At 54.1% G+C, this 27,555-nt stretch overlaps 1 protein-coding gene across 1 annotated transcript; it reads left to right on the top strand.

Annotated features, from left to right (window-relative positions):
• Window positions 1-1,076: 1,076 nt before the first annotated feature.
• On the top strand, window positions 1,077-20,679 carry RSPO1 (R-spondin 1). Its single transcript, XM_059897101.1, has 6 exons — window positions 1,077-1,104; window positions 5,689-6,064; window positions 16,572-16,763; window positions 18,744-18,893; window positions 19,187-19,375; window positions 20,075-20,679. The coding sequence occupies exons 2-6, from the start codon at window positions 5,971-5,973 to the stop codon at window positions 20,239-20,241; spliced, it is 792 nt and encodes a 263-aa protein (XP_059753084.1). The 5' UTR covers window positions 1,077-1,104; window positions 5,689-5,970; the 3' UTR covers window positions 20,242-20,679.
• The last annotated feature ends 6,876 nt before the right edge of the window (window positions 20,680-27,555 follow it).

Raw genomic sequence — 27,555 nt, 5'->3', positions numbered from 1 at the left:
TCCTCCCTCCCTTCTTCAGGCTTGACTTCAACAGCATCTGGGTCACTGCAGGTGTCTGCAGCCCTTCAAGACCCAGTCCACAAACATGCATAGGGTCCCTACCGTTTACCGGGCATTTGCATCCTTCATTTCACTGCCCCTCAAAACAGATGAGAACTCTGAAGCTCAGAGAGGTTAAGTAACTCAGGCATGGCCACACAGCTGGTAAGTAATGGAGCAGGGATCTGAATCCCGGTCTTATTTCAAAATCTACCTCGCTCTCCTGCACCAGGTCCCAGTGGAGGGTCCTCACCTGGGTTCCCGGGACGTTATAGCCTCACATTTCCTCTGAACTGGGAAGATGCTCTGAAGAGTTGATTCCGAGAGGAGGAGGGCGTGGCCGGGACCACAGGCCCCGTTGAGCCTGTTCCTTGTCACTTTCCAGGTTCCTGATGGGGAAACTGAGGTTTCGAGAGGCTCTCCGTCCCTGTTCTGACCCCAAGATGCCTGGAGCTGCAGCCGGTGCTCCGGCTGCGTGGAATCCCCAGGAAGCGGAGTGGGAGAAGGGGAGGAGGAGGCAAGGACAGAGGGTCTGCGCCAGGGTCCATACCAAGTGTGCGGTTGCCGGCCCTGCGCTCCAAGCGCAGCGCCCCAGCTGGGGGCAAGTGCGCGCGGGAGGGGGGCTACGAACTCCCGGGCCTGGCGCTCCAGTCCGTTTTTTGCTGCGGATCCCGGGAAGGGGGGCCGGCTCGGGGGTGGGACTGCAAAGGGGGGGGGATTCCCTCCCTCGTGCGCTAGGAGGACTAGCCCCTCTCCCGGCTGGGAGCTCCGGCGGCGGAGCCGAGGCGCAACGGAGAGCCCCGGCGCGGGCAGAGAGCCGGGGGCGGATCGCCCGAGTGGGGCATTGTGGAGAGGAGGGCCGGACCGGGCCGCCCCGGAGGACCGATGCGCCGGGTGGGGCGCTGGCCCCGGAGGGAGTGAGCCGCCCGCAGATTGAGCAACTTGGAAACCGGCGGGCGGAGCGCGGGCTCGCTGGGCGCCCAGGACAGTTCCACGGCGGGCGGGTGAGCCGGCCGCGCCCTCGCCCCTCCCGGGCCTGCCCCCGCCGCGGCTGGCAGCGCGGAGGTGAGTCCCCACGGAGCTGCCCCGTCCTCCTCCCTAGCGCCCCCTTCCACTGGGACCTGGGGCGCCGTGGGCCCTCTCATCTGGGCTTGACCGAGCTGAGTGCGGGGGTGGGGGGGGGGCGGGGAGACCGCCCGAGGTAGGGGACTTATGACTGCTCTCGGGTCGGCGAGGGCGGGGGAAGGCACCTTCTGGAGCCCCTCCTGCGAGTCCTGCCGTCCCCACGCCCGGCATCCCTCAAGCCAGTGGGCAGCCTCCTCGCGGTGCCGCCTCGGGTTGCCCTCAACCCGGCAGCCCCCGGTGATCGTGCTCACTCGAAGTTCTGAACTCCCCAAATCCACCAGACCGATTGTCCAGCACCCCCGAGCCAGAAGCTCTTGATTCCCGGTGTCTTCGCCTCGGATTCCCCCGAGTCCCACGGCCTCTAGCTACCACCCCCAGTGCCGCAGCCCGGGCCCGGGTCCGACGTGGCAGGCGGTGTGTGCCGCGCCCCCCCCCCGGTGCGCTGCGAGGTGGCGCGGCTCACTGTCCCACGGGTTCGGGGGGCTGAGGGACAGACGGTCTTGCTTGCCTGGGGAAAGATGGGGGCTGTTTGTTAACCCACGGCTCCCAGGAGCGCCGGGTCGGATTCCGGGTGCGCGAGCTTGGGGCAAGGGTTTTCTTGTGAAACCCACCTCTTGGACCTGGAGAGTTCTCTTGGATTTTGGGGGGCAGTCAGGGGGACTTCAGGTCCACCTCCCCTCCCCCTGCACCTGTTGGGCCTCTCCCGGTAATAGGGAGGAAGACTCTGAGCGCTTGGAGTCGCGATGGAGGGGCGCGAAGGAGCCTTTCCCCGCTGCCCTTGGCGTTGGGGGGGGGGGGGCGGTCGGCCCCAGCACCTGGCTTGGCTCTGGCAGACACACTAATCCCGACAGGTCGGGCCGGCACGTACTAGGTCCCGCCCCCAGCCCAGCAATTCTTCTGCCCCCGCCTGCAGCCCTCTCCACCCGTAGCTGGTCCTGGGGAGGGCTAATGAGAAATTATCTGGATGGTTTACATTTTTGGGTCTGTATCCGGCCCCGGACCGGGTACCAATTTATCCAAATAGTGTTGCAGGGAAGAAGGTGAAAGTTATTCCAGACTTCTGGGGGGACTGAGTCCCCGCCCTCAGCACCACCCCTGGCCGTGCTCCCCTCCCCAGTCTGTCCTCCCCTCCTCGGACCACCTAGCACGTGCGGCCTCTCTCCTGGGCCACAGACTCTGCCTCTGCTTTCCACCCCTTCCCCAAGCTGGGTTGTGCCCTACACACCTCCGCTTCCTGCGCCTTGCTCTGCCCTCCAGATCCCCAGTCCTGAGCAGCAAACCTTTCGCTCACTGACTAGGTTTGTAACCCCAAGACCCTTAACCTGTCCGTGCCCACAAAGTGGGAATAATTCTACTTTCCTCTTAGCCTTGTGGTGAGGAGTCAGTGAGCGCCTGGCGCATGGCAGGTGGTGCAGGCACGTCATGAATGTGAATCCCTCACCCCGACCCTGGCAGAGACAAAATGCCCTCCCTCACCCCCATGGATGCCTGAGACCTTGATCACTGCCAGCAGTTCCCATTGCCGGCTCTGCCGGTGCAGAGTGATGGGCCTCCAAATAGGACCTGCCTGTGCCATGTAGCCCAAGGGGCAGAGGAGATCAGGCAGAGGAACCGAGAGAAATGAGACAGGCTACTTAAAAGAGAGTCATTAGCTCCTATCCCCTCTCTCAGCCTTGGTCCAAGGTTGTCTCTGTGTGTGTACCCACTGCATATGTGCATGTGGGGATGGGGGCGGGGGGGAGGGGGGAGGGACCTCCTCTCTGGAGGGACGTGGATTCAGGGACTTGTGACCTTCTGGGGCTTGGTACTGCAGCGTTCCTAGTCTGAGACCTGTCCTGCCTTTAAAATCAGATATCACATAAAATTCAGAGTTTTCCACTTCTCTTTTAAAAAATCAGAAAATCTAGCAATGTGGAGCCAGTATTTCTGCCTATCAACAATCAACTGGAATGGAATAGCAGATGCTCCCTTTGGATGGGACATTTGCCCTCCAGTTCACCCCCTCCACACCCAGTGTCCCTCCTATTTGTTGCTTGTATCCCTGATAGAATGAACTCTTAGTTCCTTTCCAGGGTTGATTCTGTATTGAAACTCTTCCTATCCAGTGATGGGCGAGGAAGGCCAGTGCCACTTGCTCCAGTGACATTCAGATCTGCAGCCTCCTCCCCATTTCCCTGCTGAGATCATGGTTTGATGGGGATACTGGTGGGAGTGGGTTGGAAGATCCTCCCTGGCAAGGGTTGGGTGAGCCTGGCAAGGGCCAGCCTGAAAGCTAAGACCCAGGAGGACTGAGGGGGAAGTGGAGGGAGGGAGAGGAAGGGTGCTAACATTTGCTGAGCACTAACTCTGAAGTGCCAGGCGCCGTGCTGGGCAGGCACAGGGAGTGCAGAGAGGCATAGACCTGTTCTGCCCCAAGGACCCAGGGGTACTGATCACACAGTGAGACCAAAGCCTCACAGACTCAGGGTTTAACACCAGCTTTGTCCGATGTGGTCTTCCTCCAGTGTTTGTCAAGTTTAAGGACTCACGGCACCCTGAGAATGTATCTGCCAGGGGTCCTCAGACCTCAGTTTGAGAAAGGCCACCATTAAAGTTTAACCCTATCACTTTGAGTGATCACTGGGGCCAAGGCAATCAACCATAAAGATAAATGCAAATATGGAAATGGCGTAACAGTGCTCAGTGTTAAGATTAGTATCCAGATGGTATGAAAACTGTTTCTATTGCTTTTTAGATGACCATCAGAATGTAGACACAAAATGCAGTCTTGGTCATAGAAAATACAGCATTTATTGAGTCCTTATGTGCCAGGCACCGTTCTAAGCAGTTGCATGTATTAACTCATTTAAGCTATAAAAACAACAACCATCCTCTTGTAGATAAAGAAACTGAGGCTCAGACCAGCTAAGCAACTAGCCTAAGGTAACAACTAATAAGTAGCAGAGGCAACATTCAAAGCCAGGCAGTCTGACTCTGAAGTTTATGCCCTTAAACCATCATACTCTACAGCCAGCGTCTGGGATTGTGTACTTGGAGCTGAAGACCCCGGTTTGATAAGCTCAGCTGGACGTCTGCAATCTGTGGGTGATGGAAGTGTGTGGTGGGGGCTGGAGAAGGCGGGAAGGCTCTGGCGGTTCACGCAGGGAGTACTGGAAGGGCAGGTAGGGGCTGGCAGCTGACGGGGCGCTTGGGGGTGGCTGGGGGCATCTCCGCAGGCTCGGGCCACAGCACCAGGTGGGATCCATCAGTCTCATGTAAACACTTCTCACAAGCAGCTTAACCACTTGAGTGTGTCTGGCCTTCAAAGCCGGTGGGAGAGGCCAAGGAGGGAGTGCTGAACTCCCTTGTGGGATAATGATTTATCTCCCGTGCAGGTGGGCTCTCCTGGGGCCTCGCTGGAGGCGAAGGGGGAAAGGGTTGGGACGGGGTTGGGAGGGACACCTCGGCTCTAGCATTTCAGCTTTCTCATTAGTTAAGCCAAAACTCAGCCAGCTCTCAGAGCAAACCTGTGAAATATTTATCCCCATTTCACAGATGAGGAAACTGAGGTTCAGAGAGGCTAAGTGACTTGTCCAAAGGCATCCTAAGCAGCCGGTGGGAGGGTGATGCTTCTCTGGCACCTACAAAGCTTCTCTAAGACTCTCTGTTTCCTCCCGTCCCTGTGTGGGTGTGGGTGTGTGTGCAGCAAGTGTGTGGGCCAATGGACGTGCAGGCATCTGTTGTGAAAGTGTGCGATACTGTGAGTGGGAAGTGGGTTTTCGTCCCCTGACTCCCAGGTTGGGCTCCAACTTCCCAGACACATTTCACTGGGGAGGGACCAGCTCCCCCTGCCCCCATCACCCGGGCCAGCGGGTCCACAGACCTGGCTCTCGCTGGGCAGGGGGATTATCCCCATTCTCTGTGTCTCTGGCCAGGGCGGGCGTTGCTGCCTCTTTTATCCTCTCACAAAGGCCAGGCCCGCAGGGCCTGCTGTGTCAGAGTTTCTGTGGCCAGGGGAAGCCTTACTTCCTTTTCTCCCGCCAAGCCCAGAGGGCCACGCAGGGTCTGCCAGCTTGTCGGGGGCCACTGCTCTAGCTCCAGGCAGGTGAAAGGCACATTGGTGACTCAGCACTGGGGAGAGAAGGCTGAGGGGTCACTCACAGAAGGACAGAGAGAGCTGCTCTTTGAGAGACATTATGTTACTGCAGCATGAAGTCTGTAGGGTAGACCTAAAGAAGGACTTCCTAACATTGGGCAGGATGGAAACCAGGCAGCTGGTTTCTAGTGATCCACAAGTTTGATTTGAGTGTCCACCATATTCCAACTACTTGGGTAGCCAACTCCCATCCCACGTTAGGGACTCTTACAAGATAGGAAAAGGAGCAGATTTCTTCTACGGGGGTGCCGGGTGGGTAACTTGTAATGTCCAAACGTTCTGAGTTCTCACAGTCTCCTGGGTAGGGGACCACATGGGAGGGTAGGTGGCATAGGTTGGGGGGCCCCATGGTTCCCCAGAATTAACCCTTCTCTCTCCTCCCCCAACAGGTTGGTTTTTGGAGGTGTCCCTGCTGAAGGACAAAGAGTTCTCCCATGTGACACCCCAAGGTGCCTTTGAGGAAAGCTCTCTGGACCTCCTTATGGGCTGATGGAGAAGTGGGCTCCCCACACCCTCTCTGTCCCCAGCTGAGATTATGGTGGATTTGGGATACAGCCCAGGCCTGGGCTTCCTGCTGCTGACCCAGCCCCGGAGGTGTTAGCAAGAGCCCTGTGCCATCCACCCCCCCAGAGACCACCCCTCCTACCAGGGGCCTGGAGCTGGCGGTGACTATGCGGCTGGGGCTCTGTGTGGCGGCCCTGGTTCTGAGCTGGATGCATCTCGCTGCCGGCAGCCGGGGGATCAAGGGGAAGAGGCAGAGGCGGAGTGAGTAATGGATGCGGCTGGACCACCGTGGGCCTTGGGAGTGGTGGTGGTGAGGGTGCTGTCTGGGGACTAGGGCCTTTGGTCGTTTCATTCTATGATGACCATTGCAGATTTCTACTTTGTCTATTACATTACTCAGTAGATTATCCTGTTTGTGGATTATCCAGTTTGTGGATTAATTTATTGAGATTACCCGCTCTGTAGATTACTCACTTTGTCTGTTTTCCCCTTTGTTGACTCTGCTTTCTAGATTAACCCCTCTCTTGTGAGGGTCCAGTTTGTGGATTCTGCCCTTTGATATAACACCAGCTTTGTGTGGTATCCATAGAAGTGCTTCCCGGCCCGGTGCCTGTGGGGTGCTCAGTGTCCCCCCTTTATGGACAGGAGTTCAGGGCTCCTTTCTTTTAGTGGTGTCTGAAGTGCAGCCCTTAACCCCTTGGGGCCAGGAACCCCACACAGCCTCGTGGTGGGCAACAGACATCCCTGCCCAGATCACGGGGCAGAAACAATGGAGCAGGGAAGGTCGTGGGACAGTCCACTGCTGTCCCAGGGTTTTTATCCCTGCCCAGTGGGATTCAGAGATCTGCACTGGGGGGTGAAGGGGAGGCCGTGGGCAGGAGGCTGGCCCCCCCCCACCTTCAAACCAGAGCAGCTTCCCTCTTCCCTGCTTTTGGGAAGATTCCACGTAAGATGTCATTGGAGGAAAGGGTCTTCACAGCCTAAAATACTAAATCCTGTCATTGTACAGATGGGAAAACTGAGGCTAAGAAAGGGGAAGAGATGACATTCCAAAGGACACACAGTCAGTATTGGAACCCAGGTCTCCTGGTTCTTGTGAGCCCAGTCTTCTTGAAAACAGAGCCTGAAGGAGTTTACCTGTCCCCACCATCCTCGCCATCCTTCCCAGGATCCCATCCTAGGCAGTCCTGAGAGCAGGTCCCCCATTCTCCACTCGATGCCTCCAGGGATGGGGGTGCAGTATCTGCCATCATGTCGTGGGAGTGGCCACTGCGTGTGAGGGACAGTGCCGGGGAGTGGGGTGGAGGCCCGACCCAAGCCTATCTGTCTCTCAGCATCCCCCGGAAGAGATGTCACGCCCCCAGGCAGACAGCTCCTCTGAAGTCTAGTCCGACCATCTCTTGCTTCACTTCTGAGGCCTTCCGACCGAGGTCCGCCCGGAAAGGTTGAAAGGCAATGGAGTTTTGTTGGGTCTCCACGGGAGTGGCCAAGGCCAGCACCCAGCCCAGAGAGAGAAGCTCAGAGAACTGGTGAAGCTGAAAATCCCTGGCTTAACAAACAATTAGAGACGGTTAGGTTTAATCAGCAGTGAGGCCTTGATTTTCCTCCCTTCTCATCTGTCGTGGCCGGTATTTTGGACTCCGCGGGCCAGATGCGGTTTAGTGGTTTATAATCAGTCTCCTCTATTTCCGAGAGGCGAGAAAGAATGGGAGAGGCCACTCATCCTCATGTGATGTGCACTAGTGGTCGCGCTTCCGCTGGTGAGCCGCACACTCACCTACACCAGGGGGTCAGAAGACCTGGGTTCATCTTTTGCACTAAAAAAAGAGAAAAGTACTGGCCTGGCCATCAGAATGGGCCACTGCCAGCAACAGCCAATCAAATGCAGCGATTTTGATGTGTCCACTTTTGATAGAGCCACATCTCACAGCCTCGGCAGCATGTAGCCCAGTGTTTATTACCAAACGGTGTGACTGACAGACATCCTTGATCACCATCAAGGATGCGACGAGGTTGGGGAGAGGTGTGGGAAAGACTCAAGATGCAACGAGGGTCCAAAATGGACAGAGGCTCGGGGGGATACGGGGGTAGACATTGCCAGGCAATACTTGTGAAATCGTAGCCATAAAGCTTCAAGTGTGATTGTGTAGGAATACAGTGAGGGTTACATGAGATAATAGTACACATATTGTGAAACCTTTGTGAAATATCAAGCTCTGTATGGTCAGGATGCATGTCGGTTTTTTTTTTTTAATTTTTATTGGAGTATAGTTGATTTACAATGTTGTGTTAGTTTCAGGTGTACAGCAAAGTGAATCAGTTATACATATACACATATCCGCTCTTTTAGACGCGTGTCATTATTATATAAACAACCTGTGGACCATTTTGCCCCAGGGTTTCCATGGGAGTGGAGGAGGGAAGAAAGGATGGAGACAGCACGTGTGGCTGCTCTGGCCCCCACCACGTGCAAGGGCAGTGGGCAGCCTGGGGGGCAGAGGCAGGCTTGCTGTGTATATGAGCCTCAGGTCTGTCGACTCTGCCATCCCGTGACTGCATGCCAGTGGGGCCACCAGAAGCCACCCAGTATAGCTCTGATCCAGAACCACACACCAGTTTTGAGCCCAGAAATGTGTGATCTCAGGTCTGAGAGATGGTGTCCCTGCACAGAGGGGAGAAGTTTAGCTGTGAGTCCTAAACCCTGACAGGGCGTCCTCCTCCTGTCCCACTCACTGAGGACACCTCCCCTCCCCGAACCCTCTCTTCGCTCACCCTCACTGACCCTTGCCCCCTGCTGACCGCCTTCCCACCTGGACTTCCTGCCCATCCCGGAGCTCTCTTTCCCTCACCATGCCTCTCACTGAGTGCCCCTCCCCTTACTGGGAGCCTTCTCCCATCTGATTCCTGGGCCCCTTCACTCAGTCCTGCCCCACGTGAAGCCTGCATTCCTTCACTGAACCCTGACTCTTCCAGAAGCTGGACTCCCCCTTTTTTAAATTAATTTTTTTTGGAATATAGTTGATCCCCAATGCTGTGTTAGCTTCCGCCTCACAGCAAAGTGAACCAGCCACACGTATACATAAATCCACTCTCTTCCAGATTCTCCTCCCATACAGGTCACGACAGAACACTGAGTAGAGTTCCCTGTGCTCTACAGCAGGTCCCTATTAGTTATCTATTTTATATATACTAGTGTATATATGTCAATCCCAATCTCCCAATTTATCCCTCCCCTCCCCTTCCCCCTTGGTAACCATAAGTTTGTTTTCTACAGCTGTGACTCTGTGATTTCTGTTTTGTAAATATGTTCATTTGTACCATTTTTTTAGATTGCACATGTAAAGGATATCATATCATATTTGTCTTTCTCTGGACTCCCCTTTTTGCCCCTTCTCACTGCCCCGTCCTCCATCTGGAGCCTTCCTCCCCTCCGCCACTAACCGTCTGTAGAGTCCCTCTTCCCTGGCTGAAGCCCCATTCACTCCTTGGGCCATTCCCCATACACCCATTGCGAACCCCCAGAGCCCGGCCCCGGGTGGCAGAGACGGATGGTGAGGAGTCCGCGGGTGAAGGGGGAAGAGACAATTTAACCTAGTGCAGAGGATGTGGAAAGGAACCAGGAGGGCTGCGAGGGTCCAGAGGGAGTCACTCCTGAGATGTGATTTTAAAGATGCGCAGGTGATGTGCAGGCAAGGGAGTGGGGGGTGGGGGAGGCGGAGGGCACTCCAGGCAGGGGACCAGCCTGTCCAAAGGTGAGGCATTGGGATGAGGCACAGACTGTGCAGGAGATGGGGTGCAGCTAGGGGTAGCTGGAGGAGTGGTTTCTGGGTGCAGTTCCAGGGAGCCCTGAGGTTTTCACTGGAGCACCTCTGCTCATTCTGTGTTATACGTGGATGCTCTTTTCTACTGAAAAGAAGGGTTGTGCTGTTAAAACAAAAAGCCGAACACGCATTAGGGTAGAGCAACGAGAGCTGCCTGGAGCTGAAGGAGCATCCTGGGAGCGATGCCGCACAAGTGGGCAGAGGTCGGAGGGTGGAGCGCTTGGTACCCGCCAGGCTGAGGAGTTTGCGCTTGACCTGACTTGAGCTGTGGGTAATGAGGACCCACGGAGAGGTCTGAATCAGGGGAGCAGTGTGGTCCAGCTGCAGGACCGGGGTGAGGGGAGGTGGTTCGAGATGGGAGGCAAACAGGCCGGTTAAAGGCTATTTGGGCCCAGCGAGGAAAAAGTGTAGGTCTAAACTAAGCTCACAGCTGAGTTAAAGGATGCCGGATCTTCCCGGGAGATGTGCCCAGGGCACCAGGGCACCAGGAATGGACACATCTCCTGGGAGAGCATGTGTCCTCAACCCGCTCAGCGAGGTCCCAGTTCCTGTCACCCCCCTGCCCCGCCCTTGTCCCCACCCACTTAACTCAGGGCTCTCTCACCGAGTCTAATTCCTCCAAGACTAGATACCACCCGCAAACAAAGGTCAGCCCTCCTCTGGGTCATGGAGAGTTCCCCTCCCTTGGCATTGACCCTCACCCAACCCCCCGTAACTCCTCATTCCTATCCTGTCCTGCTCCGCACACTTTATCAAGCCCCCCAGTGAGCTCCATCCATATAACCCCCTCCCTGAGCCTCTGCCTCACTCACCACATCCTCAGCCCTACATTCTGGGGGAGCCCTATGCCTGTGTGGAGCTTCACCCCTTACTGGGCTCCCATTCAGAAACAAGACAGGCTCCACCCTCCAAAACTCTTTCTAATGGGAGGAAAAGACATATTAGCAGATAATAACGACACAAGGTGATGTCTACCATGATGGATTCAAGTACTGGGGGCAGGGAACACAGAGAAATACTCCATCCAGATTTTACATGGAGGTGAGATCAATGGAGACTTCCTGGAGGAGGTGACCTTAGTTCTGAGGCTTGAAAGAGTTAAGCTCAAGAGGAGGCAGAGGGTGTTCCAGGCAGAAGGACCAACTTGAGCAAAGGCACAGAGGTGTGAAGTAGTGTGATGTGTTCAGAGGAACGAAAATAATTCCATATTGCTTAGAGGTAGTGTGAAGAGATGAGGTGGATGGGATCAGCCCATGGAAGCTTTTTAGGCCAGGTGGAAGAGCTGGGTATTAATTCTGCAGACAATAGGGAGCTATTGATGGGTTTTAGGCAGGGGTGTGACACCATCAGAATTGGGGTTTTGGAAAGATCTCGAGATGAGAAAGTTGGGGACCTGGGAGAAGTGAAGTCCCTGGAGAGGAGGCACTGAGGCCAGAAGCCATTCTTCAGGGGGGTGGGGGCTGAGCCACCCTGGGGCAAGGCCTGACTGTAGAAACATCAGCCTGAAAGGGGTTTGCATGAGGATGAAAGGGGCGAGAAACACCAGGGAAGGGAGGAGGGCACAGCCTTGCCTTCCTGGCTCATGCAGTGGGCTCCACTGAGTGCCTGGGAGCGGGGGCAGTAGGGTGGGGGTGGGAAGGGCAGAACTGCATGAGGGGTTTTGTGAAGAGCTTGGAAGGAGGCTCCATCAGCTCTCTGAGCGCCCTCCCCATCACTGAGCCCACCCATCCTCAGCCAGGCTCCAGCCCTGCCAGGCTGCCTCCCTTGCACGCACCCCTCCCGGCAGTGGCACAGAAGCCCGAGGCAGCATTTCAGATTGTAAATCTGACCACGCCCTTCTGAGGTCCCTTTCCCTGTCAATAGACTAAAGTCCTATTTTCCATTCTGTGGATGCCCTCGGATGGTCGGTGCCTCAGAGCCTTTGCACAGGCTGTTTCTCCTGTCTGCACTCCCTCTTCACCTAGCCTGTTGCGTAAGGGCATGCCCTCCATCGCTCCTCCAGTCCTCACAATGTGCAGCCAGCCCTAGGTGGGTGTTTGTTGCTACATCTCCACATCCCCAGTTCCTAGCAGTTCTGACACGTGTTAGGTGTGCGGTGAACGTCTGTGGAATGAATGAGCCTCGGTTTCTCCCTTTGAATCATTATGTAACCTCTGCCCATACCCAGCATCTTCCTTGGATACCCCCCCCCACCCCGGCACACACAGAGCCCCCTCCACTCTGGCTTTCCATCCCCTCGCTGCCCATCTATTTGCCTCACTAAGCCGAGAACACCCTTTGGTTCCCATTCCCCTTGATAAGTGTCTCTTTCCTCATTGGACTGCCCCTGCCCATTACCAAGCCCCTCTCCTCCTTGCTGAGCACCGCTCTCCCTTCCTGAGCCCCCAAACCTCATGGAGCTCAGCTCCCTAGTCCCTTGTCCCTGACCCCAGCCTCAAGCCTCAAGGCCTGTCTTACCACCTGAGCCCTGTATCTTGACCCTCCTGTATCCTTGGGTCTTCACTCCATCACTTCACCCTGCCTCTGTCTTGTGATCACATTCCCCACCCCCAGCTGGTCTCTCCTTTCTGTCTGTGTTCTCTGACCCCCTCTGTCCCTCTCCTCACTTTACCCCACCACCACCTCTATCCCCTCCATTCACTCTTCAGCCCCCTGTGGTTTGGCTGGCATCCCACCACTCCACCAAACTGCCTTTCTTGAGGTCACCCAATCACCTCTTAGTGCACGTGTTGTAGATTTGCCCAGGGCTCCCCAGTCATGGTCTCCTCCCAGCCCCGGTCCCCACAGATCTCGCCCTTTTCCACTCGGTTTCCATCCCCCCCCCCCTCAATGTCCTTCCATCTCTCCAACTATTCCTTCTCAGCTTCTTTCCGGGAAACTTCCTCTACTTGTGTGTTGGATGCGAGTACTTCCCAGGCCTCAGCTCTTGGTCCTCTTCTCCAGCTGCACAGCTCCTTCCCCTGGGACGCTTTCCTCTCCCACGGATTTAACCCCCAATGATGGCTCCCAGGACGGATCCCTGAGTTCTCTCCCTTCTCCATAGCCAGTCTCTTGAATGAGATGGTTCTCTTTCCTCACCTTCCTTTACCCTTCAGCTACTGCCCTCCACTCTCCACCCCCACCAGGGATGCCACTAGCCTGTTTGTGGCTGATTCCTCACGTGACATCTCAGAAGCGTTTGGCGCTGGACTCCCCCCTCCTCCCTTGAGCGTCCTCTTCTCTTGGCTTCCGTGATGCAACATGCTTTAGAGTGTCCCTGCCTGTCTGGGTGCTCCTTCTCAGCCTCTTAGTTGGCCCTTCTTTTTCCATCCTTCTCTTCCATGGCTAATGCCTCTTCTCACTGTCTGTACCCTCTCTCCTAGTCATCTCATGGACCTCTAGGCCCTTGATGACTGTTTTATATTAAGGACTCCATGTCTTGATCTCCAGGCAAAATGTTTCTCTTGAGTTCCAGACCCACAGGTTCAGCTGCCTAGTAGACACCTCCCCCTGGATGTCTCATAAGAACCACAAACTCAACACAACTCATCATTGCCTCCACCCAAATCTGCTCTTCCTCCTGTGGGCCCTCTCTTGGTGAAGGACCAACGGCTACCCCACCACCCAAGCCCAATGCCTAGGCATCATCCTTGACGTGTGCCTTCCCCGGGCTCTCACCCCACGTCCAGTTCATCACCTAGTCTCATTGATTCTACTGCCTGAATATCTCACCCGTGTCTACACCTTTCCATCCTCTTGGTTCAGCTCCATCTCTTTGAACCTGGGAGTCCTCCTCCCTCCAGGTTTGCCATCCCTACAATCTGGTCTCCACACCACAGAGTGATCTTTCTAAAATGGAATCCTGGCCATGTCTCCTGTTTTAAAGCCCCCGGGGATGCCTCATGGCCTTTAGGATAATGTCCATACTCCTTTATAAGGGTTCGAGGCTGTTCCTCTTCTGGCCCCTGCTTCCCTCTCCACTCACTCCACACACCAGCCATGCTGAACTAATTTCAGAGCCCCCGTTGGCCGCACTTTCTCTTGCGTGTCACTGAGAGCTCTGAAGGGAGATGCACACAGAGATTTTTTTGTTGGTTGAGTCGGGAGTGGGCAGCAGGATTCTGAGAAGGCCCTTTGCAAATCTGTCCTTAACAAAAGTGATAAAGAAGGAATAAATGAGTTACGGGAGCATAGTGATAGAGGCCCACAACTGGGACATCTGGATGACTTTGGTTTTTGAAACCAAGGCAAAAACCTAGAGGGAGCATTCATTTCAATAATGAATTAAATAAAAACCTTGAGTATAGACAACTTAATATCTTTGAAGTAAACGTGGTACCTAAAATCTACAGTGACTTATTAATTTGTAATACAGCTGAATAATGGCCCAAAGTGGAAAACTAATCCCAAGGGGGCTCCCTCATAACTTCGACACCACATTTGGAGCCTTTTTTTTCTCTTACAATGACCCAACCAACAAGAATGATATTACGTTTTAAATTCATTGATTAACTAATGGTAACGTTGACTCTATATAAATAAATTCTCTATTTAAAAAAATCAGTCTGGCCATGCTTTCAGTTTGCATGTCACCTTGTATTATCCTACCCCCTGGCTTTCATAAACTTTGTCCCTTCTGCCTGGAACACATATTGGCTGTGAAGCCTTGTTTAAGTAATTCGACCTCTCCATTTCCTCATCTGTGAGAAAGAGGATGAAAAAAAAGTAGTAGTACCCCCTTCATGGGTTGTGAGGATCAAATGAGTTAATACTTGTAAAGCACTGAGAGCAGTGCCTGCCACAGAATAAGTGTTCAACCTTTAGGAATAAGCTGCCATGATTATGATTATGATTTTGTTGTTGTTGTTTTATTGTTGTGTTTGTTATTCCCCTCTTCTCTTCTGTTCACCTTTCTCTTACTCGTTGCCCTGTTCTGAAATCAGGGATCATTCCTGGAGCAGGTGCTCCTCCCCGCAACCCTGCAGAGTGGGCATCCTGATCTCCCTATTTTGGTGGTGGGAAGGGAGGCCCACAAGATGCAGTGTTTCACCCAGGGTCACAGGCTGGGCAGTCGGCTCAGGTCCAGCCAGCTGAAGCCTGAGCTCTGGGTCCTCCGTTGCAGCACGATCCCCTGCCCTCTCTGTTCTGAGTCCCCTGGCTCTCTGCATCCAGCCTGTATCTACAGCTCCTTGCTGCCTGGTTCCCCTTTTAGTGACTGGTCCCACCCATCCCCTATGCCGGAACCCGGGAAGCACCGCAGCCTCCCCCCCGCTCCGATTGGTCACCATGACCATACTGATTGTATTCCCTAAGCAGCTCTCGTATCGTTTTCTCTTCATCTCCACTGGACAGAACTTGGTTTAAGACTTTCTCATCTTTCTCACCTGGATGATCAGGTCAGCTTCCTTCCAAAAGGTCCTCTAGTCTCTGGTCTCTCCCCAGGCTGCAGAGGAAGCTTTCCAACATGTAAATCAGACCGGGTCTTGCTCCTGCTTGAAACTTGCCAATGACTTCCTGTTGTCTAATCAGCTCTGAGAAAGATGGCCCCAAAACTCTGCGAAACAAGGGCTCTGTGGCCAAAATGTCTCAGAAGTGCAGTTCACTCTTTCCCCATTTTAGAGAGTCACTAATTCATAGGAGCATAATAAAGGCTGCAAAAAGTCCTGCAGTAAAGAATCCTGTTTAGACTTGTTGGACCCGGTGGTTCTCAGTCTCACCCGGTGCAATGGCCTTTTCTCCGCATCCTTCTATGAACATTTAGGGGAATCACATTCCAAGGAATACTCTTTGGGAAATGCTGCCCGACAGGATGGAATTCAAGTCCATTGGCACGATATAAAAGGCCCCTCCTGATAGGACACCTTATCTTTCACTTGTACCCCAAATTATCCGCAATTCCTTTGGGGTCATTCTACGCCTCTGTGGTCTTGCCCCTGCAGGGCCTTTGTCTCCACTTCCCAATGGACAAATCACTACTTATTCTTCAAGAGCTGCCCCAAGTGGCACCTCCTCTGTGACTCCTGCCTCCCTCATTTCTGGGTCCTCTATCGCTTGGCCTTGTGGCTGCCGGCATATTCCTGGTTGCGGGTCTGTCTGCTCCCCTGAGAGATGAGTTCAGCGTGGCCAGGCGTCTTTCCCTCCACGTCCCCAGCACTCACACTGCACATGGTACCTGGGAGGGGCCGGGTGAGTGTTGGCTGAACAAGTGAACGAGGAAACAAGATCAAAGGCCTGAGACTCGACTCTGGGGCTGGGGACCACGCTGGCTCAAAGGATGGTTCCAACCTCAGCACCTTTGACATCTTGGGCCACATTGTTTTTGTAGGCGCTGCCTCCCGCATCGTAGGATGTTTAGCGGCCTCCCTGGCCTCCGTCCCCCAGATGCCACTAGCAAGCCCTCCCCAGTGTGATAATCGAAACGTCTCTAGACTTTGCCAAATGTGCTCTGGGGAGCAGACTCACCTCTGCTTGAGACCACTGTTGTGGACGCAGGTTATTCCAGCTGTCTTCCTGTCTCTGGGCAGGTGGCCTCTTTCTCGTTATGCCTCTTGTCCTTAAAATTTTCTCAAGGATGAAAGCCCTCCATCCATACCTGAGGCTGAGCTTTCCTTTCTCTGGGGTGGGGGTGGGGATGAGGGAATGTGTACATTCCAGGATGGGTGCAGCTTCAGTGCCTCCTCTGGGGATGATGGAGCAAGCCTGGAGGGTGAGTTCGTGTTGTACCTGGACCTAAAGAGGCACTTAGGGTGGATGGCAACTCTTGCTGTGCTAGTTCCCTTGAAGGCAGATCCTGGGGAGGTTTATAAAGCAGCCTTGCAGAGAGCTACCAGCCTGGCCCGTGCTTTCTGAGAAGCACATTCATCCTACGGGCTGAAAGTCCTGTCTACTCACTTCCCATCCTTGTGGGAGCCTGGGAAAGACGGAGGTCTCCCCCACAGCTGCCTCTCACCCTTGCTCCATCCTTGCAGTCAGCGCCGAGGGGAGCCAGGCCTGTGCCAAAGGCTGTGAGCTCTGTTCGGAGGTCAACGGCTGCCTTAAGTGCTCACCCAAGCTGTTCATCTTGCTGGAGAGGAACGACATCCGCCAGGTGGGCGTCTGCTTGCCGTCCTGCCCACCTGGATACTTCGATGCCCGCAACCCTGACATGAACAAGTGCATCAGTGAGTGTGGGCGGGGCTGGGTAAGGGCGCCGGAAGCCCTGGACATGGGGCGGGGGTGGGGCGGGGCGGTGCTTTGAACGGTTGATGGACTGCAAGGGGAGTAGAGGGGTACTGAGGAGGGGAGTTCTTGATGTAAATATCCAGCTGCTGACCAGACCTCTCCCCAGACTTCCCACCCACGTTGCCAACCCATACCATAGCCACATCTCCTCCCTCCAAACCTGCACTGACCTGTATTGGGTCACTCTCAGTGTCCCAACCCATCACCCAAGCCACAGACCTGAGAGCCAACCTCTCATTTATGCCTCCACCCCATCCATCCAATAACCAAATTGTGCCTGCTTCATCTTCTTTCCATCCTCACTGCCATGGTCTTATTCAGGGTCCCATCACGTCTCTCCTCGACCATTGCAATAGCCTGTTCATCTGTCCCCCAACCCTCCTCCGGCTCCCTTCCACCCTCCCTCTGCTCTGCAGCCAGAAAGATGCCTCTGAGACACATAACCAAAAAAATCACTGCTGGTTCCACTGACGGCAGGGAAATTCAAGCCCTGGTCAGCCTTCTCTCCCCACCCTTCTCCCCCCACTCTTCTCACTCTGCTCCGCTCTCTCACGCCAGCTACCGTCCCACATGCTCCAAGACACATGCTGTCACACCTCCCTCTCAGCTCGGGGACATGCAGCGAACACTTTCCTGTAAGCAATGCCAGTGACCTTCCCATTCTGTTCAGAGCCTTGGAGTTTAGAAGGCATTTCCAGACCTCCTATCAGTTGAGCCTCGCAACCACCTTTGGAGGGAGACGGACTTAAGTGATGGTACCCTCTTCATAGCTGATAACATCGAGGTCTCAGGGGAAATGACTGATCCAAGTTCAGCCGACTTGGGTTCTAATCCCAACTCTGCTGCTTATTCACTGCGTGACCTTGGGCAAGTCGCAGCCTCTCAAAACTTCATCTTCAACATGTGGGTGCTTTGCTTTTACCCCCTAGGGTTGTTGTAAGAGGCATATGGAAGCCCTCAGGGTCTGGCACTCAATAAACAGCTGCTGTTATTCTTACTTTTGTTCATATTTTGCCCGCCACCAAACCCAGGAATCAGAGGGCAGGAGGCACAGAGGAGGGTGGGGTGGTGTTGGGAAGCTTGTGAGAACGGAGGTAGGACCCTGGGACTGCCCTCTTGGTCCTCAGGGATTTGGGGTAGGGTGTTCCTGGCTGTGCCAGCTTCTGGGAAACTGGCATCCCAGGCTTCAGGGGCGGACACTGGGAAGAAGTCAGCTCCACCCACAATCCAGGAGGGGAGAGATTGTGAAAGACCCCTCCAGCTTCTAGCCTAGCCCGGCAACCCTCTCTCCCCCCACTTCCCCAGAGGAGGGAGAGCTGGCAGGAGGGCTTCAGGGAGGGACCCAGGAGTCCAACCAAGGTGATTCCTGGAACCCGGCCTTGTAGAGGCAGAGGAATTTGCCCTGGGATTGCTCTCCCCTACTCCAGGCAGATTCGTGCTGCCCCGGGCAGGAGGAGAGCCAGACTCTGGGGTGTTGTGGATTCCCAGCAATAGGGGGAGAGGAGACCACACAGCCACTCTCGGGGTGTCATTGTATCCCTCGGTTCAGCTCTGATTAGGTGGTCCTTGGGGTGCCATGAGAGGCTGGGACGCTCCTCTCGCCCCCACTAATCTCCTCTCCTCTGAAACTGGCTCTCTTGGGCCTCCCCTTGGGCTCCGGGGCCTGGGATTGGGTTGGGGTTGAGGTTGGCTGACCGTGGCAGGAGTCCCAGCCAGCCCTCAAGAGAGGCTGCTTTGGCCTCCTCTCCCCCCATCCCCTTGCCTTCCTTTCTCTCCCTCCCAAGACTCCCCTGTGGTAATTGCAGCCCCAGGCCCCTGTCCTGCCCTGTGTGAGTGGGCATGGCTGGGTGGGCACGGGGACCAGGGGAGGCGTCCATCCGCGGCTGAGCCCGAGGCCCCCAATCTGGCCCTCTCCTCAGAATGCAAGATCGAACACTGTGAGGCCTGCTTCAGCCACAACTTCTGCACCAAGTGTAAGGAGAGCTTGTACCTGCACAAGGGCCGCTGCTATCCCGCCTGTCCCGAGGGCTCTGCGGCTGCCAACGGCACCATGGAGTGCAGCAGCCCCGGTAAGGCAGGAAGGCGCGGTGGGCAAACGCTGTGGCCCAGGGTCCAGGACCCCGGAGGAGGGGCGGGCTGGGGGGATCTGGCCAGAGACAGCGTGGGCTGGGCCCTGTGCAGCAAAAGCGCATCACCACCGCCCTCCGAGCTTTCCCTCAGGACTTTTCTGCCTTCTGGACTAAAGACGCCTCTAGCCTGGGGCTGCGGCTGAGAGCAGATGAGAGGGGCTCCCCTGGGGTACCCGGGGCCAGGGGAGGAGACGTGACCCCCTTCTCCTCTTGCTTCCCTCCCCTCCTGCCAGCACAATGTGAAATGAGCGAGTGGTCTCTGTGGGGGCCGTGCTCCAAGAAGAAGAAGCTCTGTGGCTTCCGGAGGGGCTCGGAGGAGCGAACACGGAGGGTGCTGAACGCCCCTGGGGGGGACCACACCGTCTGCTCTGACACCAAGGAGACCCGGAGGTGCACGGGGCGGAGGACGCCCTGCCCGGAGGGTGAGCTGTGGCCTCACCTCCCTGGGCTCGGGGGTCAGCACAGCCACGGGAGTTCTGACCCCTTCTGCTTCCTGCCTGTGGCCCAGGAGAGGGCTCAGGCCAGGACCCCATGCTGTGCAAACCCATGCCAGGCAGAGAGTGGGCCCCGCAGCTGTGTGATGGGTCGGGAAGCTTCTATGGCCCTATCCCTCCCCATTTCTTCTGAGCCAGTGGATGTCGGCACTGGAAGTGCCCTCAGAGGTCAGATGATGGGGGCGTGGAAGGGGGTGTTAAGACCCAGAGAGGTGCAGTGATTTGGCCAAGGTCACACAGCCTGCAAGTGGCAATGACGTGGCAGTGGCGTGGGGTGGAGGAGTGGCGGGGGTGGGGGTGGTGCCGTCCTGCCTGTCCCGAGAGCTGCAGTGACCATCTGGGAGATGACCTCGGCCCATTGGGATCCAAGGTCTGAGGAAGAGGAGGGCATCTGGTTCATCGAGGGGTGGAGGGTGAAAAGGCTCATGGGACCCCTTCTCAGTACCCATGTTGCAGCGCCCTCTGCAGTGGCTGCTTCTCAGAGGAGGCCTTGAGGGGACCCCGACTGCCCTTGGGCCTCCTCCCCACCTCCCCACGCCCAGCTTCCTCACCACATTCCTCCTCGGGCCCTTGGCCATGCCCAGGGCCTCCCTGCTGTGTCAGGACGCCCTTTGTTGACTCTTACAGGGCAGAAGAGGAGGAAGGGCGGCCAGGGCCGACGGGAGAATGCCAACAGGAACCCCGGGCGGAAGGAGAACAAGGAGGCGGGTGCCGGCGCTCGGAGACGCAAGAGCCAGCGGCAGCGGCAGCAGCAAGGGACAGCGGGGCCGGTCACCTCTGCGGGGTCCACCTAGGGACACTGTTCAGCCTCCGGGCCCGTGCAGAAAGAGTCCAGCACTTCTCTGTGTGATGAGAGCTTTACCGAACTCGAGCACTGGGGGCAACGCATACACACACTCTCCACACATACACGTACACACAGATACGTGCACACAGACCCCATGTCCAAACGTGTAACTGACATACATGCAAACGTGTGCACACGCAGACACACACACACACAATCGAGGTTACCGGAAGACACTTCTGTCCCTCGGACATCATTGGGTCAGCAGGGCAGGGAGGCAGAGGGGTCATCTCTGCCCTGCAGGGGGCCTAGTGGCACACACTTGGTCTGTGATGCTCCCAGTGGACACATCAGAGAGAACATTTTCCAGCGTCCAAGCCCAGACCCTGCAGAGTGGCGGCTTCTGGAGGAGCTGATAGGATCAGCCTGGTGTGGCAGACCGCAGCCAAAGCTTGAGGAGTGTTCAGCGTCTCCGGCTGTGTGACTTTATCTTTGGAGAGTATTGTTACACCTCCATGATCCATATCAGGGCTTTCCTGACTCTGAAAACTGCTTAAAGGTTTATTTCAAATTAAAAACGAAAACCAAATGACAACAGTAGCCACAGGTACCACGTTTCTTTTCAGGGTATGGGGTTGGTAGAGTACACGGGAGCAGGAAGGGAAAGGGCTGAATTTCAAGAGACCCCTCCTGGTCTAATTTACAGAAGGTCCAGAGCAGGAAGAAAACTTTGGGGATATGTAGGGCAGTAACCAGATTCTCTACATCTTTGTTACTCAGAGTGTGGTCTGGGGACCAGCATCAACATTATCACTAGGCAGCTTGTTAGAAATGAGAATCTCAGGTCCCATCCCAGACCTGATGAACCAGAGTCTGCAGTTTTACAAGGTTCCAGGCGACGGGCGTGCACATTCAAGTTTGAGAAACACTGCTCTAATTACCTCTAAGGATGGAATAAAGGTCTCGGCCAGCTTGCAGCAGGAAGGATTCTGGTCAGCTGTAAAGGGAGACTTCCCACCTGGGAGAGGTAGAATCTATATACTGAAGGGCTATAGTGGCACTTCTAGGGAGAGGGAGCGCTCAGACTCTCTGAGATGGTTGGGGACCGTTGGATGGGAAGGCAGAACAGTGGATAAAATCACTTCTTGTGGTGTTCTGAAGTGTCCACTGGCAGCCATCCGGGCACCAGGCTCTGGGCGAATGTTTGGTTTGCAGAGGGGAGCCAGACAGGGGCCTTACTCTCATGGAAGTTAGAGGTTGGTGGGGGAACAGGCATGAATCAAGTAATCATTTGGATAAATGTATAATTATAAATGAGAGGAGTTAAAGGCAGGCAACCACTGAAACATACACATAGCTATGAAAGTAAATAAAACTAAATAAAAATAAAAGACCCTATCTCGGGGAAGCTTTTTAGAGGAGGTGACATTTGAGCTAAGCTCTGAAGGATAAATAAGAGTTAACACAAAGATGAGGAACGGCATTCTAGACCAGTGTTTTCCAATAGAAATACAATATGAGCCACTTATTTAACATTTTTCTAACAGCCACATTTAAAGAGTAAAAAGAAACAGGTGAAGCTAATTTTAATTCTATCTTATATTTAACCAAATATATGCAAAATGTTATCTTTTTAACATGTGATCAATATAAAAAATTATTAGTGAGATCTTTTACATTCTTTTTTTAAACTAAGTCTTCAACATTCTGTGCGTATATTTACACTTACAGCGTATCTTAATTCGGACACTAAATTTTCACCAGGAATACTTGATATGTATTTTGATTTAATAAAAATTCATGTTGAAAAGTAGATTCACATACCGAAAGTGTTTAAAGAGTAGGTTAAAATTTTCTGACAACTGAATTGAATATGTTTAAAATTTTTAATTTAATTAATTGAAATGAAATAACATTAATAATTCAGTTCTTCAGTTGCACTGGCCACGTTTCAATTGCTCACTAGCCGTATGTGGCTAGTGGCGACTGTATTGGACAGCATAGTCCTATATAGAGGGCACAGCACATACAAATGTCCTGTGGCAGACAGGAGCTTCGTGTTCAATGAACTGAAAGAAGGCCAATACAGCTGGGAGGCCTGGAGGGCAAGAGAGGTGAGATGTTCCCAGAAAGGTCGCCTAGAGTTGGGTCTTTATTCTCAGAGCCAAGAGAGGCCACTGAAGAGTTTTAAGCAGCCAGCCCACAGGATCCGATTTGCAAAAGGCAAGTCTGATCATGTCGGCTGTTGTATAGAAGACAGATTTTCGGGAAGCTGTTCAGGAGGCTGTTGCTGTCATCCAGGTGAGACGTGTTGCAGGGTTGGACTGGGGTGGTGACAGTGGAAATGGAGAGAAGAGGACACAATCAGAGGTATCTGGAAAATAAAGTTGGCAGAGTTTGGTGATAAACCGGACATGGTAAAGGGGAGAAAGGGAGAGGGAGGTGTCAAGGACAAAGTCCCCATTTCTGGCTTGAACATCCAAACAGGATGGTGCTGTGTTCCGAGATGTGGAACTCATGAGGAAGATCAGTTTGGGAGGAGAAAGAAGACCAAAACTTTGGTTTTGACTGTGTAGAGTTTGAGGTGCCCATGAGACATCCTGGTGACGAGGGTGGGTAGACATTGCGTTGACACAGATACAGGTCTAGAGTGTACAGGGGACGTCTGAGCTGGAATGCCAACTGGCGTAGAGAAGATCACTGGGGCTGTGGGTTGGGAAGAGCCCTGGGTGAAGAGAGGCCTCAGCACCCAGCTCTGGGCCCTCCAAGGATAAAGATCAGATAACAGAGGATCGGTTGGCAGAAGAGTCAGAGTAGGAGCAGGCAAAGGAAAAGCCAAGGGAGTGTCACGTCCCAGAAGCCAGCAAGCAGGAGGGGAGATCAAGAGGACCAAAAGCTGCTAGATGCAAATAAACGAGGCCAGGGAACTGACCACTGACTTACAACATGTGCACCAGTAGTGGCCTCAGCCAGAGCTGTTTGGAGAAGGTGATGGAGGCAGAATTCAGCACAAGTTCTTTCCAGAAGTTTAGCCGAGAGACAGAGAAGTAAGACAGGGGCTAGAAAGAGATATGGGCTCAAGAGAGTGTCTTTTTTTTTTTTTTTTTAGGTGGGAAAGACTCGAAAATGTTTAAAACCTGCTGGGAAGGGTCCAGTTAAGAGGAAGAGGTTGAACACACAGGAGAGAGAAGGGGAAATCAGTATTGAAAGACTCTGTGGGGAGGGACAGCTCTTATAGGAACAAAGAGACGGTGGTGCCGGAGAGGGAAGGCTGGGAGGTTTGGAAGTGGGGAATCTCAGGTCTGTGCACCTGACACGCTGTGAGGCTGGACCCACCCATACCTCTGAGCCCCTTCGCTGCTGGTCAGGAGCCTGGGCGGTCATGGGCTGGCTCCGGCCTCTCCCCTAACCCCTTACTTTGCCTTCTCTCTCTGCCCCGGCTCTGCCTTTGCCAGTCTCTCTAGCCCTATGCATCGTCCATCTCTGATTTGGTCTCTCTGCCTTTGCCCCTCCCTGTTTCTCTGACTCTGTCCCTTCTCTGTCCCACTTTTTGTCACCGTGTCTTTCTCTGTTCCCACCTCATCAGCCCCTGGCTCTGTCTGTGTGTGCCGTTGCTTCTCTGTTTTTCTGTCTTTGTCTGGGTATCAGGCCCTGCATGTCTCGGCTGTCTGTGGCTCTGATTTGTCCCCATCGCCCAGAAGCTCAGGTCCTCGCTACTTGAAGGGTGGCCGTGGATCAGCACCTTCAGCCTCATCTGAAAGTTTGCTAAAAATACAGACTCTCAGGCCCCTCCCAGACCTAGAAATCGGAATCTGCCTTGTAACAGATCCCCCAGGTAATTCACATGCATGCTGAACGTTTCAGAAGCACTGCCCTCAGCTTTCCTCTAAAACATCAAAGCCAAAACCCAGAATCTTAGAATCAGAGTGAGCTGGATCTTCCTGTATCTCCTGCATCATCTGGGTGATGCTAAGGCATTCCGCTTCTCCGCATCCCTCCTAAAGCCGCTCTTGATGCTTTAGGCAATTAAGGGAGGGAACTTAATAGGAGCTCCAGGGGGTCCTGAGCTTCCACATCTGCAGAATTACCGGTGGGACGGAATTCTCCTGGTACGGATATACTGGTGCGTCCAGGTACAATTCCAGTGTGTCCTTGCAAACATTCCCACCTGGATCTACCCCCATCTGTCTCACTCTGTCCTTTCAAGACTAACAATGCTTTTTTTGAGCTGGAGGTAGGGTATGGGTTTCAAGATGGGGGGGCAGTTACCTGCTCGCAGCCTTAGAAGCAGCCCACCTGAGGCCGGAGACCATAGGTTGGATGAGAAGTCACACTTTGTGATTTTCAGAGTGAGGGTGTGCTGGAGAGAGGAGTCATGTCAGGATTCCTAACCCTGGGACTTCCCTGGCGGTCCAGTGGTTAAGAATTGGCCTTCCAATGCAGGGGACGTGGGTTTGATCCCTGGTCGGGGAAATAAGATCCCACATGCCACGGGGCAACTAATCCCCTGCGCTGAGGGGCAACTAAGCCCATGTGCCCCAACTACTGATGCCGCACGCCACAACTAGAGAGCCAGTGCTCTGGAACTAGACAGAAGCCCACACACCACAACGAAGATCCCACATGCTGCAACTAAGACCCAACGCAGCCGAATAAATAAATATTTAAAAAGAGAAAAAGATTCCTAACCCTACTCCCAGGTTTAGGCAACAATAGCATGTGATGTGTATACTGCTGTTATCTGGCCACAGTGTCATTTGGAAAATGTTAAGTTTTTCCTCTACAGGGTCGCAGACTCCCTCAGACTAACACATTTCTGGCCACCTTACCCAGTGCCAGCTCTGGTATGTTTCAGATCAATCCTCCAGAGAATGCATTTGTTTTCCATTTCAGTATTTCAGGTGATGGGATTGTGTTTTCTGAGTTTGTTTTTTTAAGTAAGTTCCCCCCGCTCCACACCGGTTTGTTTGGTTTGGTTTGGTTTGGAAGGACAGAGAGAATTTAGGAAAAGGGTCAGCTTCCTGGGCCCCAATTCAAGTCCCTGACACAGGGCCAGTAATCCAGGTGCTGGCTTTTTTTTTGCCCCTGATTCCAGCTGTGGTCCAGATTAGATTTAAACGTTGAAAACCCTCATGAACAGTGGTAAGGAAGGAGAAAACAACCAGAGAGAACAGGTCCCATTTTTGAAGGATTAAATGCATTCATTGCAAAGGGACTCGAGTGCTGCCTGGCTAGTAAAAGTGAGCCGGAACAAAAGCCTAGTTATAGCGGTTTAGAGAAAATCTGGAGATTACGTGCCTCAGGGGTTGCTGAGACGGAGCATACCAGAGTTGGGTGCACCTGCTTTGGTGTGGCGTCCCTCCCGGCTCTCCCTAGGGAAAGAGCTGACACAGGGTGAAGAATAAACAGGTTTTGCCTGGAGCCTTGCTTGGCTTCAGCATCCAGTAGACCCTGGGTCAGCAGCCCTGATGGGGAGGGTGGGAGAGCCGCTCAACCTGGGTCCCTACCTTTCTCTCCCACCTCTAGCCTACCAGGTTAGTGGGGAGGAGGATGAGAGACCCAGGCCAGTGGTTGGAGAAGGTGGCTTGGGTCCTACCCTAGAGCCTTCCAGAGCTTAAGTAGGAAATTGCGAAACAGGGCTACATTTTTAAAGAGAAAGTATGTGAAATATGGTTCCTCCCTCGCCTGTTCACTCTCCCGGAGCTTGGTGCAGGGTGGTGGGTGAGATGGATTCCTGGCTGGACTCAGTCCTGTGCGGGAAAGAGGGCAGAGCCAAGCCCCCCAAGGGCCCCTCAGGCCAGGCCACAGCAGCTGCCAGCCTTTGGTTATTGATTATTGTTATTGGGAGGCACTTTTTCCATCTGCGGAGCATCAGCCTGGCCCATGGAGAAGGCCGGCTTCTTCCTCTGGCTGAGTTTCATCTCCTGAAAGGGCTGGCTTCTGAGGGCTCCCTCTGCAACCCAATATGTACCATGGGCTGCTGATTAAGTACTTGGAATGTCTTCAGGTCGAGCCAGGCCTGTCCATAAAATGGGAGGCATTTTGGCAGTTCCAAGGCCCCTGGCACCCAGTCTTGGCACTGGCCCTGCTGTCTTCTTCTAGGAGCTGGGGTGGGCCTCCCGCCAGCATGCTTCCCTGGGAAACATCGAAGTGAGTTAAAGTCAACAATGAGTTCATCTCCAAAAGGAATAAGCCGGCAGCCTTCAGGGCAGGGGAACTGGAAAAGGGGGAACAGGGATTCGGGGGCAGTGGAGGGGGTTAAGTGATGCTGGAAGAGCCAGACCAGATCCAAGCCTGTCAAACAAGCTGGCAGCTCAAGGAATAAAGAAAAGTGCTTTCCCAGGCCAGTGCTGGATGGCTCCCTTGGCAATGGTGGTGACAATGAGGGTGTCACAATCCCAGGGACCATGAGAAGTGTACTTTCAAGGATTGGGAGCTGGAGCAAGACACTGACTTGGAGAGAAGCTGGGGTAGTTGAGTTGATGGCCCCTTGAGCTCTGGCTCTGCTGGGCCCCAGGGCTGCCTGGAGGGCACGTGCCGATGGCCATGTGGGCTGTTGAACCCACTGTCTCATCTTGGAGGATTCAAAGGGGGAGGACTCGGCTGTCAAGGCCAAGAGAGGAGCAGGCTTGTGATCGCAGAACCCAGCATCTTCATCTGAACATCTCTATCGTTACATTCATCTTTGAGGGCTTGACATTTGGATAATCGTTCCTGGTTTGGGCCAGTGTGTCATTTCTGTGCTCTTCACCTGGGGCATGAGGAAACCACATCCTAAATGGCATTGGACTGCTCTCTACTCATTTGATCTGATGCGCCATGGGGCCGGGGAACCAAAGGCAGAGCAAAGCCCAAAGTGAGCCGTACTCTGGGACTGGCCTGAAGCTGGAGCCACCTCTCTTTGACCACCAAGTGGAATCCTGGCCTCTCCAGCCACCTTTCAAAGGCTGGGCTCCACACGGAAGGAGGGGAGCAGACAGAAAAGCATGATGATGGCCCATCAACTGCTTGTGCCGGTTGAGATACACAGAAAACCCATCTGGTTCAGACTTCGGATCTGACCCAGGGGCTGGGAGACCGGCAACAACTGCCTTGAATATGTACTTGGCCTGTCTCCCAAGGGCAGAACCATTGCTGAAGACTGTGTTTGATTTCTCCCATGCCCTCACATCCATTCTCACAAGGTATTTTATTGTATGAGGTATTTGTCGACCATGCATATTTACAATTCTTTTCCCACCACCAAACCAACAAAATGTCCACAGACATTGCATCTCAATTTCTCAGAAACACATTCTCTTTGCATTCCCATGGTTTCCCC

This window comes from Balaenoptera ricei, chromosome 1 (genome assembly GCF_028023285.1).
Source record: "Balaenoptera ricei isolate mBalRic1 chromosome 1, mBalRic1.hap2, whole genome shotgun sequence".
NCBI classification, from domain to species: Eukaryota; Metazoa; Chordata; class Mammalia; order Artiodactyla; family Balaenopteridae; genus Balaenoptera; species Balaenoptera ricei.
The sequence above is the reverse complement of the archived record's forward strand: the minus strand, read 5'-3'. Positions and strand labels throughout refer to the sequence as shown.